A 21,919-nucleotide genomic window follows, 5' to 3' on the forward strand; every position below is an offset into this window, starting at 1 on the left:
TTGAGGCCAGAAGAGCACCTGCACCACAGGCGTGTGCTGGCCCTCTTAAATGGTTTACTTGATTTTAAATAAGCCGAAATGACCAATGTCATCTAACTCTATCAGCATATCCTTTTATTCCTTTTTCCTCATGTTGTTATCTAGCTTTCCCATAAATGCATCTATGGTCTTTGCCTCAATGACTCCACATGGCTGCAAGTTCGACATTCTAACCATTCTCTGAATAAAGAAGTTTATCCTGAATGCCTTATTGGATTTATTAGTGACTATCTTGAATTTATGGCTTATATTCTGATCTCCTCTTTCTTCTCTACATCTACCTTATCAAACTCTTCATAATTTAAAGATCTCTATTAGGCCAGCCCTCAGGCTTCTCTTTGCTCAAGAAAAGAACCCCAGTTTATTCAGTCTTTCCTGCAAGTTATAATCTCTCAGTTTTGATATCAACCTTGCATGTGATTTTTTTGCACCTTCTCCAGCATTTCTAAATCCTTTCTGTAATATGGAGACCAGGACTGCTCACAGTACTCCAAATGTGGTCTAACCAAGATTCTGTACAAATTTAATATAACTTAATTGTTGTTCAATTCCACTGTGAACTTTTGGACCCTGACCAACATCAAAACAAGCCCAGCGGCCTACACTTCCATTATACCGTTGCACACAATTAGTCAACTCTGCTGGCACCTCCAATAACCTCTTTTTTAATAGAGCGGCAGCTGTTTAAGAGCTGCTGTTTACTTGGGTTTTCTACTCCTTCAGCAAAGTGTGCTATAGATCAAGCTCTAGGGGCTCTTTTCCATGTCTCAGTAGCCTATCCAATTTGAGAGGAAATCCTGCTGCAAAGCTCAGTGCAGTACCTTCTGAACTGCAAGAAGGCACCAGCTTAATCTCATTTTTGCCATTAAAATAAGGGAGGAGGGGTGTTCTCTGAATGACAGATAATTAAAACGGATAAACACAAAGTTAAAATGATAACTTCTCACACCTTTGGTTTTACATACCTGATATTACATCAAGCTGCAATTCTTGAAGCCTGTGCTGAACACACAACCTGCAGATGCAACCAGGAAAAAATGATTATGGCATTGCATGATATGTACCAATTTTATCTGTGAAAATAGGAAGGAGTGGCCTTTCCTGTAATGTGTATACTTTAATAATCAGATCTACTGGCTTGAGGCAAATGAATGAGACAGATTTGATTTGCCTTTCAAGCAAGAGTAAATTCAGATTGTGTACATTCCTAGTGTGGGGCCTTTCTCAATAGGAGCATGGATCAAAGAGCTGGGAAAAGAAATCAGCATGCCTCAATTCGCCACACTCCTGATTTTGCTATCATTCAATTGCTCCTGCTGTTACCTCTAGATCTTTCCTTCATCCCTTCTTACTTTTCATTTACATGCTGCCCCTCAATGATGCCACCTGAAAACACTGAGGGCGGATTTGTCTGCGCCCGCTGGCGTCAGGTGTGTCCGTGGCATGAGCGGACAATATGGCGAGAAGGCCAAGAATCGGTTTCACGATGTTGTGAAACCAGTTTGCGGTCTTAATGGCAGGCTGCGTTTCCTGTGATCAGACGTTTGGTAACTTATTGTAATACACGTGCATATCAGTGTTAGGCCAGCCCATCACAACAGCATATAAAAAGCTTGCACTTGGCGGGCTGCATTTTGAGGGGAACTCGGAGGTGAGTGCACAGTAATAGTGTGGAGCGCTTGTGAGGGACCCCTGTTGGACTTCAAGGTTGAGCCGCATTGGTCGGGGGGGGTGCAAAGGCTGCCCTGTGGTTGAGGCGACTTGGGTGGGGGGTTGCGGGCAAAGGCTGTCCTGCAGTTGAAGGCAGTGTACAAGTGTGTGTGGTTGGGTGGGTGGGGGTTGGTGGGCGAAGGAAGCGCCAACAGCTGAGAGACACCTTGTATAAAGTGACCATTCCTTTGCAACTGCTACAGTTCAGACACAGCCACATTGATATGATTGGGGTCAGGCCTCTAGCTTTTCTACCTACTCAAGCAACGCAAAGGCATCAAAGTGCCACCAAATGCTCCAGAGATTTTCACCTCTCGGGCACAGACTGCAAACTAATGTGTGTTTTAGTGGACTGCAGAACAGTTGGACGACTGGGCACGTTGTACAATCTCCTTGCTAAAGCTGGCCATGGAGCAGTCACTGGTGGAGATGCTCACAGCCCCTTGCAATGTCATCATCCTGGTTTGGACAGTCTCCTCATGGTTCAAGCTAACAATGCAGCCTTGCAGTGCGGGTTAGGAGGATGCATGTGTCTGAGCTGAGAACACAACATGCAGTCCAATGGGCAAAGCTGCTGCCAATCGGTCAGGTGGAGTGGGGCGGAGCAAGGTGGGGTGTCGGGCAGCCATGCAGTGCATTAATCTCTGGCCATCCAAGTGGTGGCCAGCATTCTCCGGAATGCGTTAGGGGCCCTCAGACCAAGAGAGGTTCTTAGTACACCCATACTCACCCACCCGTCTCTCTCTTTCATCCTGCAGGAGGAGCATGGCACCTGGTGCAATAGCTACATGTCTCGTGGCGTAGATGGAGGATGATGGAGAAGAGAGTGACTGAGATGGCCCGGCTGAGCAGAGGGAGGAGCAGCACACTTTGGAAGGGGTGACTGGGGCTCCCGCACATGCGCCGAAGAGCCACAGCGAGACATTGCTGGTTGGTGCCTAGCTAGGTTTAGGGTCTAAGTGCGCAGCCTTTCATCCCTGCAGATGACTGAGAACTAGTATCGTCAAATACTGCGCACGTCTAGGGAACTGCTCGGTCACACCTGCCAGCTACTGCAGGATTTGGCACCACGTGGACATGGAGGGCATCCACTGCCAGTGGCTGTGAAAGTGACAGCAACACTCAATTTCTACGCTAGTGGCTCCTTTCAGGGCTCCACAGGTGATCTCTGTGGGATATCACAAGCCCCCATCCACAAATGCATCTGAGGTCATGGATACCATCTTTGCAAGGGCACACAACTTTATGCATTTCGCCCGGGACCAGAAAGTTAAGATGCAAGGGTGATTGGACCTGCCCAGATCTCAGGTTTCCCACAGGTGCAGGGTACCATCGACTGCACTCATGTGGCCCTCAGATCTCCGTCACAACACACGGTCAATTATGTCAACTGCAAGGCCTTCTATTCGCTGAATTGCAGCTGGTGTGCGATCGCCACAAATGCAATCTGCAGGTCTGCACATGATTTCCAGGGAGTGTGCATGGCTCCTACATCCTCAGTTGGTCACAGATCCCTGACATCTTCCAGGGTCTGCAGACGCTGCAGGGATGGCTCCTCAGGGCCAACGGCTACCCACAGAGGCCATGGCTGATGACACCCGTGCGGCGGCCTCAGACTGCAGCAGAGAGAAGGTATAACGAAGCTCATGCTGCAACCTGCAACTTGGTGGAGCAAACCATCGGGATGTTGAAAATGAGGTTCCAGTGCCTGGACTGGTCTGGTGATGCCCTGCAATATAGTCCACAGAGGGTGTCATGCATCCATAAGACAATAAGATGTAGGAGCAGAAGTAGGCCATTTGGCCCAATGAGTCTGCTCCGCCATTCAATGAGGCCATGGCTGATCTGATAACCTTCAACTCCACTTTCCTGCCCTTTCCTCATAACTCTTGATTCCCGTACTGATTAAAAATCTATCTCAGCCCTGAATATACTTAACAACCCAGCCTCTACAGCCCTCTGCGGCAAAAAATGCCACAGATTCACTATCCTATGAGAGAAGAAATTCCTCTTCATCTCTGTTTTAAATGGGCACTCCCTTACTCTGAGATTATGCCCTCTGGTTCCAGACTCTCCCACAAGGGGAAACAACCTCTCAGCATCTACCCTGTCAAGCCCCCTAAGAGTCTTATATGTTTCAATAAGGTCACCTCTCATTCTTCTAAACTCCACTGAGTATAGGCCCAACCTACTCAATCTCTCCTCATAAGAAAATCCCTTGATCCCCGAGATCAACCTAGTGAGCCTTCTCTGGACTATCTCCAATGCCAGTATATTTTTCCTTTGATAAGGGGGCCAAAATCGTTCACAGTATTCTAAGTATGGTCTAACTAGTGCTTTGTATAGTCTTAGCAAGACTTCTCTATTTTTATAAAGGCAAAATACTGCGGATGCTGGAAATCTGAAACAAGAACCAAAAATGCTGTAAAAACTCAGCAGGTCTGACAGCATCTGTGGAGAGAAAGACAGAGTTAACGGTTTGAGTCTGTATGGCTCTTCTTCCTCTGAAGAAGTCATACAGACTCGAAATGTTAACTCTGTTTTTCTCTCCACAGATGCTGTCAGACCTGCTGAGTTTTTCCAACATTTTTTGTTTTTGTTCCCTATTTTTATAGTCCATTCCCTTTGAAATAAAGGCCAACATTCCATTTGCCTTCCCTATTGCCTGTTGAATTTGTATGTTAGCTTTTTGGCATTCATGCACAAGGACTCCCAAATCCCTCTGTGCTGCAGCCTTTCTCCATTTAAATAATATTCAGCTCCTCTATTCTTCCTGCCAAAGTGCAAAACCTCACATTTTCCCAGATTATATTCCAACTGCCAAGTTTTTGCCCACTCACTTAACCTGTCTATATCCCTCTAAGGGCTCTTTGTGTCATCCTCACCATTTGCCTTCCCACTTATTTTTGCGTTATCCGCAAACTTGGTGATAGTACATTCATTCCCTTCATCCAAGTCATTAATATATATTGTAAATAATTGTGGCCCCAGCACTGATCCCTGTGGCACTCCACTAGTTAGAGGTTGCCATCACGAAAATGCCTTCAGTATCCTAACTCTTTGTTGTCTATTAGTTAGCCAATCCTCTATCCATGCTAATATATTACCCCCAAAACCACGGGCTCTTATCTTATTAAGTAGCCTTGTGTGCGGTACCTTATCGAACGCCTTTTCGAAATCCAAATATATTACATCTACTGGTTCCCCTGAGCCCTTTACAATCTGGCGCTGAAACGGGGAGAGGAGCTGGCTGAGGAGTAGATGTAGGAGCTGGAGGTCTCCTCAGATGAGGAGAACGTGGATGGTGGTGTGTGAGAAGGTCCTCGAAGGTGATGATGATGGCAATGAGGCCCTCGCACTGGTCAGGCGAGGTAGGCGTGCTCGGCAGGCCCTCATAGCTGCCTAGATTTGTGGAGCATGATGACAACATGCAGTGAGAAGGCCATAAGATCCTCACATTGCATCTATGAATGTATTGACTCCAGTCTGGCTTATGGCAGTGCACATACCTTCTGTGATAATGCTCCTGTCATGGAGATGCAGTGGAGGCCCTAACAGTTGGTCGATTGCAGGAGGATGATGACGACATGCAGTGAGGGCACTCCATAGATCTTCATATAGCCTCTGAAAATGTCTGACTCCAGTCTGGCTGAGGGCAGCTCTCTTGCACTCTGTGATGAGGGTCATAGCATAGAGACGCAGCCATGAAACTTCAAAGCATCTGATCCTTTGTCCGCCTTCAGCACCTGACCACTTCAGGAGCACAGCATCACTGGTCACAGATGCTGAAGAGATGAGGACCAGCCCCACCTTAAAGGTGCTGAGGGCACATCGAGAGAATGACGGAACTCTGTGACGCCTGCCCATGACATTCTGGTAGCAATGACAAGCATCGTCGAGGTGCAGGCATCAGTAATGTGTCCAGGGAGTGTGAGGCCGGACCATCACTTTGGTCTGATCGTTGCACAAATACAGGGAAGAGGCCCTGGACTGAGACATCTGCCTTTATCTTGTGCAGAAAGGGCATGAACACTGCTCATCAGAACAAGGAGCCATAGACAGGGAGACATACGAACATACAAACAAGGAGTAGGAGTAGGCCATTCAGCTCCTCGAGACAGCTCCGTCATTTGATAAGATCATGGCTGATCTGATAGTGACCTGAAATCTGCATCTCACCAACCCCCGATAAACTATCACCCCCTTGCTTACCAAGAATCTATCCACCTCTGCCTTAAAAATATTCAAAGTCTCTCCTTCCGCCACCTTTTCAGCAAGAGAGTTCCAAAGACTCATGACCCTCTCAGTGAAAAAATTTTGCCTCATCTCTTTTTAAATGGGCGGTCCCTTATTTTTAAGCAGTGACCCCCTAGTTCTGGGTTCTCCCACAAGAGGAAACATCCTCTCCACATGCACCCTGGGTGACCAGGGATGAGAACTGAACATCCAGGGGTATTCAGTATTTGGGAAGGACAGGCAAACAGGAAAAGGCAGTGGAGTTGCATTGCTCGTTAAAGAGGAAATTAATGCAATAGGGAGGAAAGACGTTAGCTCCGACGATGTGGAATCTGTATGGGTAGAGCTGAGAAACGCTAAGGGGCAAAAAACGTTAGTGGGAGTTGTATGTAGACCCTCAAACTGAAGTGGTGATGCTGGGAATGGCATTAAACAGGAAATTAGAGACGCAAGCAATAAAGGAACATGTGTAATTATGGGTGACTTTAATCTGCATATAGATTGGGCAAATCAAATTAGTAACAATACTGTAGAGGAGGAATTCCTGGCGTGTATATGGGATGGTTTTCTGGACCAATACGTTGAGGAACCAACTAGGGAATAGGCCTCCTAGACTGGGTATTGTGTAATGAGAAAGGAATAATTGGCAAACTAGTTGTGCGAGGACCCTTGGGAATGAGCGACCATAATATGATAGAATTCTTCATCAAGACGGAGAATGATGTAGTTGATTCTGAGACTAGGGTCCTGAATCTTAATAAAGGAAACTACAATGCTATGAAGCGCGAGTTGGCTATGATGGATTGGGAAATGTTACTAAAAGGGATGATGGTGAATAGGCAGTGGCAAACATTCAAAGAACGCATGGGTGAACTGCAACAATTGTTTATTCCTGTCTGACACAAAAGTAAACCAGGAAAGGTGGCCAAACCATGGCTCACAAGGGAAATTAGAGATAGTATTAGATCCAAGGAAGAGGCATACAAATTGGCCAGAAAAAATAACAGTTTAGAATTCAGCAAAGGAGGACCAAGGGATTGATTAAGAAGAGGAAAATAGAGCACGAGAGTAAGCTTGTGGGGAACGTAAAAACTGACTCTTTCTATAGGTATGTGAAGAGAAAAAGATTGGTGAAGACAAACGTAAGCCTTTTACAGTCAGAAACAGGATGGGGAACAAAGAAATGACTGACCAACTAAATACATACTTTGGTGCTGTCTTCACAAAGGAGGACACAAATAACATACCAGAAATGTTGGGGAACACAGGGTTTAGTGAGAGGGAGGAACTCAAAGAAATCCGTATTAGTAGGGAAATTATGTTGGGGAAACTGATGGGTTAGAAGGCTTAGGACCTGATAATCTACATCCCAGCATACTTAAGGAAATGGCCCTAGAAACAGTGGATGCATTGGTGGTCATATTCCGAGATTCTATAGACTCTGGAACAGTTCCTACAGATTGGAGGGTAGCTATTGTAACCCGACTATTTAAAAAGGGAGGTAGAGAGAAAACAGGGAATTATAGACCTGATGTCAGTAGTGGGGAAAATTCTAGAGTCCATTATAAAAGATTTAATAGCTGAGCACTTGGAAAACTGTGGCAGAATTGGACAGAGTCAGCATGGATTTATGAAAGGGAAATCATGCTTGACAAATCTACTGGAATTTTTCGAGGATGTAACTAGTAGAGTTGATGAGGGGGAGCCAGTTGATGTGGTTTATTTGGACTTTCAGAAGGCTTTCGACAAGAAGATAAGAGATTGGCATGTAAAATTACAGCGCATTGGATTGGGGGTAGTGTTTGAGATGGATAGAAAACTGGTTGGCAGACAGGAAACAAAGAGTAGGAATAAATGGGTCTTTTTCCGAATGGTAGGCAGTGACTAGTGGGGTACTGCGGGGATCGGTGCCGGGACCTCAGCTATTCACAATATATATTAATGATTTAGATGAGGGAACTAAATATAATATCTCCACATTTGCAGATGACACAAAGCTGGTTGGGAGGGTGAGCTGTGAGGAGGATGCTGAGATGCTTCAGTGTGATTTGGACAAGTTGAGTGAGTGGGCAAACACATGGTAGATGCAGTATAATGTGGATAAATGTGAGGTTATCCACTTTGGTAGCAAAAATAGGAAGGCAGATTATTATCTGAATGGCTATAAATTGAGAGAGGGGAATGTGCAACGAGACTTGGGTGTCCTTGTACATCAGTCGCTGAAGGTAAGCATGCAGGTGCAGCAGGCGGTAACGAAGGCTAATGGTATGTTGGCCTTCATAGCGAGAGGGTTCGAGTACAGGAGCAGGGATGTCTTGCTGCAATTGTACAGGGCCTTGGTGAGACCACACCTGGAATATTGTGTGCAGTTTTGGTCTCCTTATCTGAGAAAGGATGTTCTTGCTATAGAAGGAGTGCAGCGAAGATTTACCAGACTGACTCCTGGGATGGGAGGTTGGACATATGAGGAGAGATTGAGTCAGTTAGGATTATATTCGTTGAAGTTCAGAAGAATGAGGGGGGATCTCATAGAAACCTCCAAAATTCTAACAGGACTAGACAGGGTAGATGCAGGAAGGATGTTCGCACTGGTGGGGGAGTCCAGAACCAGGGGTCACAATCTGAGGATACGGGGTAGGCCACTTAGGACTGAGATGAGGAGAAATTTCTTCACCCAGAAAGTGGTGAGCCTGTGGAATTCGTTACCACAGAAAGTAGTTGAGGCCAAAACATTGTATAGTTTCGCCCTCTTGGGGCGAAAGAGGTCAAAGGATATGGGGAGAAAGCAGAGCAGGCTACTGAGTTGGAAGATCAGCCATGATCATAATGAATGGCGGAGCAGGCTCGAATGGCCTACTCCTGCTTCTAGTTTCTATGTCAAGGCCCCTCGGGGTCTTATATGATTTAAACAGATCACCTCTTGCTCTTCTAAACACCAGTGGATACAAGCCTAGTTTGTCCAACCTTTCCTCATAAGACAACCCACTCATTCCAGGTGTTAGTCTGGTAAACCTTCTCTGAACTGCTTCCAATGCATTTAATCCTTTCTTAAATAAGGTGACCGATACTGTACACAATACTCCAAATGTGGTCTCACGAGTGCCCTGTACAACTGTAGCATAACCTCCCTACTTTTGTATTCAATTCCCCTCACAATAAATGATAACATTCTAATAGCTTTCCTAATTACTTGCTGTACGTGCATACTAGCCATTTGTGATTCATGTACTAGGACACCCAGATCCCTCAGCACCTCAGGTATGTCATTGGACCTGGGGGTTGCAGTCTTTTTGGCTTTCAAGGCCATGTCTTCTTTGCAGCAGTTGTGGGCTGGAAGCCCTGAGAGGTGTGCGCACAGCTGCACTTCAAATATGGCACCCAGCGTGATGAGCCAGTGAGATGATGGTGTGGCGGGCGAATGGAAGCCTGCCTGCCTTGGAGCTGGCATGTTCCCCGAGAATGCATAATTAAGGTGGTGGGTTTGGGACAATATGGTGTGAAAAGCCACCATTGCAGCCATTTCAGCTGCCTGCTACGCACTTAGTGCAAATCTGGGACAATTCTGCCCTGGCTCAGTTTCCATGCGTACACTGATGACACCTAGCTCTGTATAAACACCACCATTTTCAACTCCTCTGCTGTCAAAATTGTCAGAATGCTTGTCCAACATCCAGTACTGGATGAGCAGAGATTTTCTCCAATTAAATAATGGAAATATTGTCCCCACTCCAAACTCTTTTCCCAACCTACTGACTTCAAGTCCTCTCCCTGGCAACTGACTGAGGCTGAACGAGTCTGTTCACAAACTTGGTGTCATATTTCACCCCCGAGAGGAGGTTCCAACTTACATGTTTGCACCATTACCAAGATCACCCATTTCCATCTCCTTAACATTGCCCATCTGTGCTCCGCCTCAGTATATCTGCTGCTGAAATCCTCATCCATGCCTTTGTTCTTTCTAGACATGATTATTTCAATGCACTCTTGGCTGATCTCCAATGGTCCCATTATTTTTTTCTATCCATGTGCTGAATGAATTTCGTTACATGTACCAATACCAATCTAATGTGTAGCCACCAGTAGAAATAAAAAAAAATCTATATACATTGCATATTTTCAAAAAGTTACCACAGGTATGAAAGAAGAAAAAAGAATACCAGCCACTGATATTGTAACATGCTAGTCCACAAATTACCAGATTTACTGAATTTGATTTCAAATTTACCGTGGTGGCATTTGAGCTCACAAACTTTGGGTTTGAAATCCAGTATCATAACCACTGTGCTATCATATATGAGACGGGCATTTGTTTTTATATTGTAGCTTGTATTATATTCATTTGACAGAAGGAAAGCTGAGCTTTAGCGATGGCTCAAGACAAGTTAGGGATCTTTTGTTTCAATTTGACAGGTGACCAATACTGTACACAGTACTCCAAATGTGGTCTCACTAGTGCCCTGTACAACTGTAGCATAACCTCCCTACTTTTGTATTCAATTCCCCTCACAATAAATGATAACATTCTAATAGCTTTCCTAATTACTTGCTGTACGTGCATACTAGCCATTTGTGATTCATGTACTAGGACACCCAGATCCTTTGAAAGGGGCTTGCCTTTTGAATGGATAGAAAATGTAGAAAAGGAAACTTTTATTTTTTCAGCTTATTGAATGTTTCCTTAAAACTGCAATGAATAGTGAGAAAAACAGCTCAGTCATTTCTTCACATCAACGAACATAATCAGGCATCTCTAATATCTTGGACAAAGGTTGGCTCAAGAATTGACAGATTATTCCCAGGCTGTGCTTTAGGGTGTTCAGGATGTGATTTAGGTTTTTGGCCAATCTCTTATCATTGCAATTTCATTATTGCTTCCCCTGCCATGGAGAGTCACCAAAATAAACAGTGATCAGATTCCAAGTAATTTGCAAAACTGTTGTATCTGCTATTCACAATTTCCCAGTGGAATGGGAAGATTAAACTATTCACCCAAGCAAGAAATTCAATTGATAAACTTGTCGCTTGAAGTCAAAGGCACCACTACCAAATGAAATTCTCTTGTTGAGAGAGCGCGTTGCTATGATTTGGGATTTTGATCCGAGGGTTTTCCTAAACTTCAGCATCACTGAGCATTCCCATAAATGTAAATGTCGCAAGACCCAGGGGTTGAACAGTGAGTACTTACTGGAATATATCATGTGCCACCACTGACTCATCTCAACAACAAAGACTGAAAAATATACATTGTGTCTAACTTAGGTCATGCACGCATTGACAAATTTACGTAACATTCAACAAATAAACTGAGCAGTGCTCAGTAAAAGTGATATTACAAAAACTGCTTGCACTTACTAAGCCACTTCAGCATTGAAAAATGCCCCATGGTACTTCACAGAAGCATAATCAGACAAAAACTGACACTGAGCTAAATAAGTAGCCATTAGGAGAGGTGATCAGATCGTGCATGGTCTAACTGCGTGGCAGAACAAGTTTTAGGGGTTGAAAGATCTACTTCTGTTCCTTGTTTCTCAGGTCAGTATCGAAGCACTCACAACACTGAGCCCCATGTCCTAAGGATAACGCCACAAGTTACATTACTTTGGATTTACAGCACAGAAACAGGCCATTCATTCCAGCCAATCCATGTTGGCATATATGCTCCATTTAAGCCTCCTTCCACTTTTTCTCATCTACCAGCATAATATCTATTTCTTTCTCCCTCATATGCTTATCCAGTCTCCGTTAAATGCATTTATACTATTCGTTTCAACCACTCCCTGTGGTACTGAGTTCCACATTCTCACTGCTCCCTGGGTAAAGAATTTCTTCTGAATTCCCTGTTGGGTTTCTTGATGATTATCTTATATTGATGGCCTCTAGTTTTGCTTTTCCCCACAAGTGGGAACATTCTCTCTGGTGCCTAGTCTACCAAAACCTTTCATAATTTTAAAGACTTACACTAGGGCCAGAATTTTTCAGTTGGCGGGCCCGCCCGCAATTGGCTCCGCGCCACCATTTTACGTGGGCGGGCCAATTAAGGCCCCACCCAGCGTAAGACGTGAGCCGTAGTACGTGTGGGTGGGGGAGGAGAGAGAGTCGATGCCAGCACTCTTTTGCGCATGCGTGCGAAAGAGCGCTTCAACCTCCCTGACGCACAGAGCTGCCTCAGGGAGATTGAAGGGCTTTTGAAATAATTAAATAAATGGAGTAAAAATTTAATTAAACATGTCCCCTCATGTGACTGCGTCACATGAGATGGGACATGTCTTGATATTTCAGAAAAAATATTTATTTAATTAATAAAAGCTTTAGGGAACCTCATCCCACTCGTGGATGAGATTCCCTAAAAAACATGAAGGCCACTTGGCCTTTTCGCCCGTCCGCCAACCTTAAGGTTGGGCAGGTAGTGTTAACAATTACATTAATTACTTCCTTACTGACACCAATAAGCCATTTATATGTCGGCGGGCGTGCAGCCGACTCCGGTGCACGCACGCTGAGCGAAACATTGCTATGCAGTGCGATGACATCGGGACGCATGCCTGATGTCATCGCGTGTCACTTTACATGTCGGCATGTTGGGTCTGCCCCTGCACAACGACTGAAAAATCCTGCCCTAGGTCACCCTCAGCTTTCTCTCTTCAAGAATAGAGAGACCCAGCTTGGGTCATCCTTTCCTGGTAGGTGTACATCTGCATTTCTGGTGTCATTATTGTGATCATTTTTGCACCCTCTCCAGTGCCTCTGTATCTTTTACATATTATAGTGACCAGAATTGTAGTTAGTACTCCAGATGTGGTCTAACCAAGGTTTGATAAAAGTTTAGCATAATTTCTTTACTTTTTAACTTTTTCCCTCCAGAAATAAACCCTAGTGATAGGTTTGCTTTTTCTTTGTTATCACCCCATTTAGATTCTTATTTTGTAAGTAATATGCAACTTCCTTATTTGCCAATCATCTGCCATTCTGCCTGTTTGTTGATATCTTTATGTAATTCGTTCCAGTATTAACTATCCCACAAATTTGGTGTGATGTGCAAATTTAGAAATTGTGCTTCTGATTCCAAAATCTAAATTGTTCATTTAAGCCGCAACAAAACTGCAGTCCCAGCACTGATCCTTGTGGAACACCACATCCCACTTTCTGCCACTCTGAATAACTTACCCTTTAACCCTACTCTCTGCCTTCTGTCTTGAAGCCAGCTAGCAATCCTTTTTGCTACTTATTCCTGACCCTACCTTCTTTGACTTTATTTATTAGTCTGTGATATCTTATTGAAGGCCTTTTGAAAATCTAGATAAATTACATTTACTGCATTACCCTTGTCTACTCTCTCTGTTAGCTCTTCAAAAAAATTAACTAAGACTTTGTCTTTTGGAATAATGCTGACTGTTCATTATTATATTTTGTTTCCTGATGTTCTACTCTCTCCTTTAGTACAGATCCCATTGTCTGTCATCTCCCTGCAGGCCAACTGCAGCATCTTCTGGGGCACTTGCCTACCTTTTGAGAGTACCCTCACCTGCTCCATAAGCACCTCTACTGCTGTGTCTAAGAATGGAGATATTCTTGCTTTCCAGAAACCTCCGAACAGCAGCAACAGGGCTGAATACTGAATGACACCTGAGGTCAGATTTTGCAGTCCCAAAATAGGTCTCAACAGTAAATTAACAAAGGCACAATTGTGCGATCTGATATTTCCACAACAAACAGTTGCTTGTATGGTGAAGAGATTTCTCTTTACAGCTGGCTGGGAAATTTGGAATGGAACAAATTAAACAAAAAAATACTTGGAATCTGATTTGCATGGGGAAGAATTTTACATCCCGTAGATGGGTGCACGCCCAGCTCGATTGGGTGTAAAATCACGTGAGAAGACGTCAGGTGAGCGACCCAATGTCATCCTGTGCTTGTGCGATATTTCGGTCGGTGGGCAAAAGTCAGAAGTGCGCCCGCCAACAATTAAGAGGCCAATTAAACCCATTAACGGTGTAATTGAATCTGATTTTTCACGATCTGTCCAACCTTACGGTTGGGGGATGGGCAAATCAGCCAGGTGGGCTTTGCATTTCTTATGAAACCTCATCCAAGGGTGGGATGAGGTTACTGTTATTAAATAAAACAAAAATAAAAATCTATGGGCAGCATTTCTATCATCGATGTGCCTGATTGTGATGTTTGGACATTTTTTTCCTGATTTTCAAAACTTTGTTTTATGGCTTTCGGGTCTGCAGTTCCCTGAGGCAGCTCTCTGCCTTCAGAGAGCTTTCTCTCAGTGCTCGACCGCAGAAACGTCATCAGCCGCCCTCCTCCCACTCCCACCCCCACCCCGGTAGTGCTGAGCTTTTCAGCATGTGTTTCATGGCAGTGTGAAATCGTGGTCAGGGACCGATCGCAGTTGGTGGTCTGTTTCCCGACCGTTCCTGGGCCCATCGATCGCGCCTGCCCACCGTGCTGAAAATTCAGGCCATGCACATTTAAGTTATCTGGGCTCATCTGCACATGGTTAAAATGATCACATAATTGCAAAAATAAAAGATTTTACCAAAAAGCTTTAATTCATAGTAAGCTATACTGCCCACCTATACGGAATAAGAACCTGTTTATAAATAGTCATTTAGTAGTACAGAGCTTGAGCATGGCTGAAGAAAGAGACTTGCTGTCTACGCTTCTCATCTTGCACTCATCAGGACAGATTGCAAGATTACCAAAAGGAACGGAAACAATAATTTACACTGCATGAGAAGGAAGTGCTGATTGATTGACAGGTGGTCATCTGATTGGTAAAGGCGTTGTCATGGAGAATGCAGAAGGGAACAGTTAACTGGCAAGCTATTGCTCAAATTCAAAAATTTGAAAAACAAAAGCTTGGGAGACAGCCTGGTTTATTCCCCATGGCAATGCCTTGGCCAATCATAATTGACCTGCCTGATTTGAATTTGAACAATAGATTGAAAGTTAACCATTCCCTGCTGCATTCTCCATGGAAATGCCTCTACCAATCAGAGTCTACTTGCCAACTGCTCAGCACTCTCTTTTCATGCAGTATAAATTGGTTTTCCCTTAAATGTTGGTAATCTTGTGATCTGTCCTGATGAGTGCAAGACAAAAAGCTTAGCCAGCGTGTCTATTTTTTCAGCAAAACCTGTTTATAATACAAACATTCAATTCAGCTTAATTCTTGCCCATCAACAAACCATCCACACTTAAAGCAGTCTTCTTGTTACGAATTAATGTAGCACCTTTTAACTAAAATACTCACGATCCATCTCTCTCAGTCAATAACCTTCAGCCTGCCTCACTCATTGCAGAAATCACGGGCAGAATTTTTCTGAGGGGCTGGAGGTCCTCCAGAGGGAGCCAACCCGACTCCAGTGGATTGTAGAACCCTGGGGTGGTATTTTGCTGGAGGTAGCCAATTAACAAGTCACCGGGGCTGCCATCCAATCTGAGAGATGGTAGCTCAGCAGCAGTTAAGTGGCGCTACCATGGGTGCGGGGCCAGCCATTGCCGCTGGAGAACTTCCCCATGGGCCACAGAATGGCCATTAAGGAGGTCCCCCTCCCCGGGAACATGCCGGGAGGCTGCTACAGGTTTACTGGGTAGTCTCCCCACATAGCGATGGGTGCTCCGATTGTGGGCAAAATGCCCCCAGGGCAGGTAGTGTCCCTTAATTTGACCATTAAGTGGCTGCTCGGTGGCTGCATTACTAAGGTGCCCTCTGCTGGTAATATGCCATGGCAGCAGAAGGACATTGGGTTCCCCTCCCGAGGCCTTCATCGCGCCATATTGCTAGCCCTTCCATTACCCAGCCCATCTCCAATGGGCCAAAAAAATTCAGCTCCACCTTTCGCACATCCTCCATATGATACCAAGATATAATACTCTCAAACACACAGGTCGGATTCCCATCCAGCCAGGATTTCTCTTTTCTCTATTGAAGGCACTACCCTTCCTAGGATAAGACTCAAGATGGAGCAGAATCCTGTCTGCATCTGACTCAGCTGACTATCCCTCTAGTATAACAGGTGTCAACATGGCGAAGCTACAACACAGGACTACTTGCGTGCCAAACAGCATAAGCAGCAAGTGATAGACAGAGCTAAGCATTTGCATAGGCAACAGATCAGATCTAAGCTCTGCAGTCCTGCCACATCCTGTCATGAATGGTGGTGGACAATTAAACAATTCACTAGAGGAGGAGGCTCCACATATATCTCCATCCCCAATGATGGAGGAGCACAGCACTTCAGTGGAAAAGATAAGGTTGAAGCATTCGCAACAATCTTCAGCCAGAAGTGCAGAGTGGATGATCCACGTCGACCTCATCCAGAGATTCCCACCATCACAGATGCCAGTCTTCAGCCAATTCGATTCACCCCACGTGACATCAAGAAACGGCTGAAGGCCCTGGTTAGTGCAAAGGTTATGGGCCCTGACAACATTCTGATAATAGTACTGAAGACTTGTACTCCAGAACTTGCCGCGCCCCTAACCAAGCTGTTCTAGTACAGCTACAACAATGGTATCTACCTGGCAATGTGAGAAATTGCCCAGGTATGTCCTGTACACAAAAAATAGGACAAATCCAGCCCAGCCAATTACTGCCTCAACCGTCTACTCTTCATCATCAGTAAAGTGATGGAAGGGGTCATCAACAGTGCTGTCAAGCGGCACTTGCTTAGCAATAACCTGCTCACTGATTCCCAGTTTGGGTTCCACCAGGGTCACTCAGCTTCTGACATCATTACAGCCTTGGTTCAAACATGGACAAAAGAGCTGAACTCTAGAGGTGTGGTAAGGTGACTGTCCTTGACAACAAGGCAGCATTTGACTGAGTGTGGCATCAAGGAGCCCTAGCAAAACTGGAGTTCATAGGAATCAGGAAGAAAACTGTCCGCTGGTTGGAATCATATCTAGCACAAGGGAAGATGATGTGGTTGTTGGAGGTCAATCATCTCAGTTCCAGGGCATCGCTGCAGGAGTTCCTCAGGTTAGTGTCCTAGGCCCAACTATCTTCAGCTGCTTCATCAAAGACCTTCCTTCCATCATAAGGACAGCAGTGGGGATGCTCGCTGATGATTGCACAATGTTCGGCACCATTCACAACTCCTCAGATACTGAAGAAGTGTATGTCCAAATGCAGCAAGATCTGGACAATATACAGGCTAGGGCTGGCAAGTGGCAAGTAAATTCAGATCAACAATTTAATGTACATTTTCCTGAACTGCTGGTACATGTCTGACTGACAAATCTTGGGGATAGTGTAATTAGTATAAAAGGGGCAGTTGCCATTTGTGGTATATTGTGGACTGGTGGCAGAGAAGTCAGAAAGGTAAGGTTATATTAACTAGAGTCGAACTGCTTTGTAAATTTGTAGTGATTTCTTTGTAACTACTTTCCTAACATCACTTGATTGCTCGGTGATTAATTAACCTTAGAGAATCAACGTTGAGCTGCCAATTTCACCACTGTTACTGTCACTCTGCCTACTGCATGCAATTGTGATAAAAGAAACACAAAACCTACATTTATAGATCAGCTTTCACAATGTCCCAAATTGCTTTACAGCCAATTAAGTACTTTTGAGTTGTAGTAGTCACTAGTCTAATGATGGCGATGTTATCAAATGGCAGAGCAGGCTTGAGGGGCTGACTGGCTTACTCTTGCTCCTAATACATATATTCATAAGTTATTTGGATTGATGAGATGAGCTGGGCTAGGTGGCCTTTGTCATCCATAAATATCTTGCGAATAATGGATGGAATCATAGCTAGAGTTCTGTTTATTTTGTTGCTAATGGAAGTTTACTGAGCAGACTTTGCAGGGTAAAATTGCTAGGACAGGAGTGTGTAATGGGGTCATAGTGAATCAGCAACCTGTTTTACGTTGCACATGATTCTCAAGAGTCTTTTCCATTGTCCTTCCAATATTGTCCTCTTACCTACAATTCCACTCTATCTTGGTGCTTTTATGAGTTTTTTGAGTTATTTAAATATCTTGACAAAGTTGTGCTGCATAGTAGATATGGAAAACATGTTCTAGTGAGAAGCAGCAATCAGCAGAATCATCAGACTTGCTGATCAGGAAAACAAAGATGCAATTGTGAACCATTCAGTCTTGTGCTCTGGCCTCTTCAAGTTGTGTCGCACAAAGACAACTGAGGGATTCAACTCTTCTCACTGACAGTGAAGGCCTATGTTGTTCAATCATTCCACTTTGTTGTTCAGGAGTCATTTGATCTTTCTGCCTTGTGAGATTACTGATAAAACAGAATTCAATTACATCCCTTGTATGAAATAATTATATTGAATTATATCATGCACCCAGGCAGGAGAAAGTCTTTTAGTTCTTCTACAGCATGGGAAGGAGCTGGTGCAGTTTATCTGGTTTACAAGAATTAATTTTCCTCCCAAATATGAATTTACTGTCACCGTGTCTGTATGGTGCAACATGCAGAACGTGCTGAGGCAGTCATCAAAATCAGTGCTATCGCCTGCACAGTGTTATAAATAACCAATGGGATATCTTCCTGTCAAATTAATAATATTGCATGATGCTGTTAAAGTCAAATTTGTACTCACTGGTTTGTTTATTAGACGATCACCTATATAGCATCTTTGCTGCTCTTAATATTAATGACCTACGCTGCATCTATAATCTGATGATATTTGTAACCAGATGGCAACGATGGGTATTATCATTTTACTAGAACCTTTCTGTGATTGTTTGGTGAATTGATTGATGAAGCTGGAAAGGGAAAAAAAAAATCATGCATGATCGAAGGGGCGGTGGGGGAAGGTGGAGTGGAATAAGAGGCCTGGAAACAGGAAAAGCACCAGGGCTCACGATTTCTCTCCCTGGCCCTGGCCACAAGCAATAATGAGATAAATGACCATGCAATCTGATTTAATGATGTTGATAGCAGGCACTGTTCTCTCTAATATTTATTTGGAGTGTGTAGGTGATGTATTTAACTATATCGCCCCTTTTAAATCTTTTATTGCCAGTTGCATAATCCAGGAAACTTAAAGGGGCCAATTTGTACGTGGCTTGCGTTGGGACTTTTGGGTTGCTGGGAACATTTTCAGCTTACACAGAACATTGGTTGAGGGATAAATGTTTGTCAGGACACCATGAAAACTCCCCTGCTTTTCTTCAAATAGTGCCGTGAGATCATTAATGTCCATCTGAGAGAGCAGATGGAGTTTGGTTTAACATCTCATCATGCAGTCACTGAGCTTTGTCAAGCGATGCTCAACATTTGATCATTAGAAGCTATTGCTCAGTGCATAATCAGCAATACATATATTTTACATTGATATGTATATTATGTATAATTTAATGATATATTGTTCACACACTTTAGGAATAATTTATGAACAGCACTTCAATATTATATGATCCAAGGGGCCCTTTTGTTACCTCTCAGCATTTTGTCTAGTGAGGTCCACAGCTTCTGGGCTTTTATCCACTGCCACAGCACGACTCTGCAAAATAAAACAATTCAATCAAGAAAAGTAATGAAGTGACATGACAATTCAGAAGAATGGGATAGGGTAGCAGTACGATAGGCTTATGTTGACAATAAATGGCAGCATTCGGAAAAGCAAATTAAATTGTTACATGAGGAAATAGTTTCACTATAAAGGTCAGATGTGCATATGGTTTAACAGATAGAATGAGAAGAAAGAAGCAGAAGGAAAATAACAAGAGGATGAGAGATAAAAAAACAGAAAATGCTGGAAACACTCAGCAGGTCTGGCAGCATCTGCAGAGAGAGAAACAGAAAGGTCATTGACCTGAAATGATAACTCTTTTTCTCTTGCCACAGATGCTGCCAGATTTGCTGAGCGTTTCCAGCATTTTCTGTTTTTATTTTGGATGCCCAGATAAGAGATAGGGGAAGAATGAGTGTAAGAGAGAAGATGAGGAAAATGAGACGGTAAGGGAGAAGGGAATGTGGTGAGAAAGGGGCAAAGGAAGATTACAGAGGGCAAGAGAGAGAGAGGCACAGAAGGGGAGAGCAGAGACAGTATGAAAGGTCACGAAAGAAATACAGAGATCGAAATGATTAGAGGGAAACAAGGGGAAAAAGGTGTAAGGCAGAAACAGAAGAGAAAAAAACGAGAAAATCAGGATTTAATGAGGAGGCAGTGGCTGGAAACTCAGGTTTAAGAATATCTCTCCACTGGCCCTGGAAGCCACGACCGGATTTTATGGTTGTTAGGCCAATAGGTGCTTAAGGTTATGGCTTCCTCCTTCCTGGAGGAGGATATCCCGTCTCCAAAGGTTGCCAGCCAAACAGACGGCCAACTGCGCCAGTCCCTGACCAGGACCAACATGGGGGCAGAGAAGGAGATAAATGAGGTGGGCTAGCCAGGGCCAGTCAGTCAGGCCCTGGCAAAGGGTGGAGCAGGAAGAGTGAGGCCAGCAATGGAGAGGGTGTTCAAGAGGGGGGGCAACCCTTTCCGCAGAGGGTTTCTGAACAGGAGGGACAACAATCCACCTAAAACAAAACTCGAGCCTCTGGGTGGGAGGTCTGAATATGCCCAACACCTTGCCACATGGAGTGCGCCCACCTCGCTGTTGGTAAAATACCAGAGGCGGCAACAAGAGGCCCTGAAGAAGTCACTAATTGGACACTTAAAGGCCTCAATTGGCTCACAGGTGAACAGGTCACCCAACACCTCCCCCCGCTACTGGTAAAATTCCAGTGGAGGCGGGTAGGCAACAGGCATGGTGGCCCCTTCTATTCTGCCCAATTTACATCCTCCTCCCCTGCCAGGGCATAAAATTCTGGCCATAGGAAACAACGTGAAAATAGAGAAGTACGTGGAGGAGAAAATGTTTTTCAGGCCTACCAATGTTAATATTTTTAGTCAGATGTTATGAATTCATAAATTAATTAATTAGATATAAAGTTTTCAGAATTATTGAGCTTGATTGTTTTGGCTTCGATTGATCATTAAGAATGAGATGTCGCATAACAAAACCATAAGGTAGCATAAGTTTAAAAAGAAATTGAATATCCTTTTCCTCCAGAGTTCAAAAGAATTCGGCGGGCCAGTGCCAACACAGCTTTCAAATAAATCAACAGAAAACAACAAGAAAGCATTGAAATTAATTGGAATGACTTAAAATTTTGATGGCAAAGTTCCTATTCAAATATATTATCAATTAAAAAAAGGGCGTTAATGAAAAAAATTGCCAATACTCACTTGTTTAAAGAAATGCAGTAAGCTCAGAACTATGACACCAGATCCACACCCAATTTCCAGGAACAGAGGGCCAGCAGCCTGTTGGGAGTTCTGCCAATGCACCTTTTCAACAGAAAATAAAGCGTCTTCTTCGGTGAGTTCTGACAGCACAAGATTGACTAACTCCTAATTTAAATGAAAATGAAAAAACTCAGGAAATCAACATAAAATAACTATCATTTATTTTGTACTGACTGCTAAATATACAGATTTTCCGTGCCATCTGATTATAGATTTCAGAAAATTGATCAGAATCAGGGGGAAGCTGTCCACTGGTTGGAGTCATACCCAGCACAAAGGAAGATGGTTTTGTCTGTTGGAGGCCAGTCATCTCAACCCAGGACATTGCTGCAGCAGTTCTTCAGGGTAGTGTCCTAGGCCCAACATCTTCAGCTATTTCATCAATGACCTTCCCTCCATCTTAAGGTCAGAAGTGGGAATATTTATTGATGCTTGCACAATGTTCAGTTCCATGCACAATGAATAACGATGCAGTCCATGTCTGCATGTAGTGAGGTCTGGACAACATTCAGATTTTGCTGATAAGTGACAAGTAACATACACATCACACAAGTGCCGGGCAATGACCATCTTCAACAGGGGAAAGTAACCACTTCCCATGACATTCAAAGTCATCACCATCACTAAATACCTCACCATCAACGTCCTAGGGT

The 21,919-nt window shown here is 44.0% G+C and overlaps 1 protein-coding gene across 10 annotated transcripts in view; it reads right to left on the bottom strand.

Moving 5' to 3' along the window:
• Positions 1-21,919, bottom strand: part of hemk1 (HemK methyltransferase family member 1) — a 109,910-nt gene that overhangs the window by 36,988 nt on the left and 51,003 nt on the right. For 9 of the 10 annotated variants that reach the window (XR_005943553.1, XR_005943555.1, XR_005943554.1 and 6 more), the window contains 3 exons: positions 21,207-21,371; positions 19,411-19,475; positions 1,005-1,054 (listed from right to left, as the gene is read on the bottom strand). Coding sequence is in view for 7 of the 10 variants with exons in the window: in XM_041191894.1 (XP_041047828.1) it covers positions 1,005-1,054; positions 19,411-19,475; positions 21,207-21,371 (280 nt within the window). In the remaining 3 variants the exon portion in view is untranslated. The remainder of the gene's footprint in view (positions 1-1,004; positions 1,055-19,410; positions 19,476-21,206; positions 21,372-21,919) is intronic. The other variant, XM_041191896.1, reaches the window with a different exon arrangement.

Source organism: Carcharodon carcharias, chromosome 7 (assembly GCF_017639515.1).
Source record: "Carcharodon carcharias isolate sCarCar2 chromosome 7, sCarCar2.pri, whole genome shotgun sequence".
NCBI classification, from domain to species: Eukaryota; Metazoa; Chordata; class Chondrichthyes; order Lamniformes; family Lamnidae; genus Carcharodon; species Carcharodon carcharias.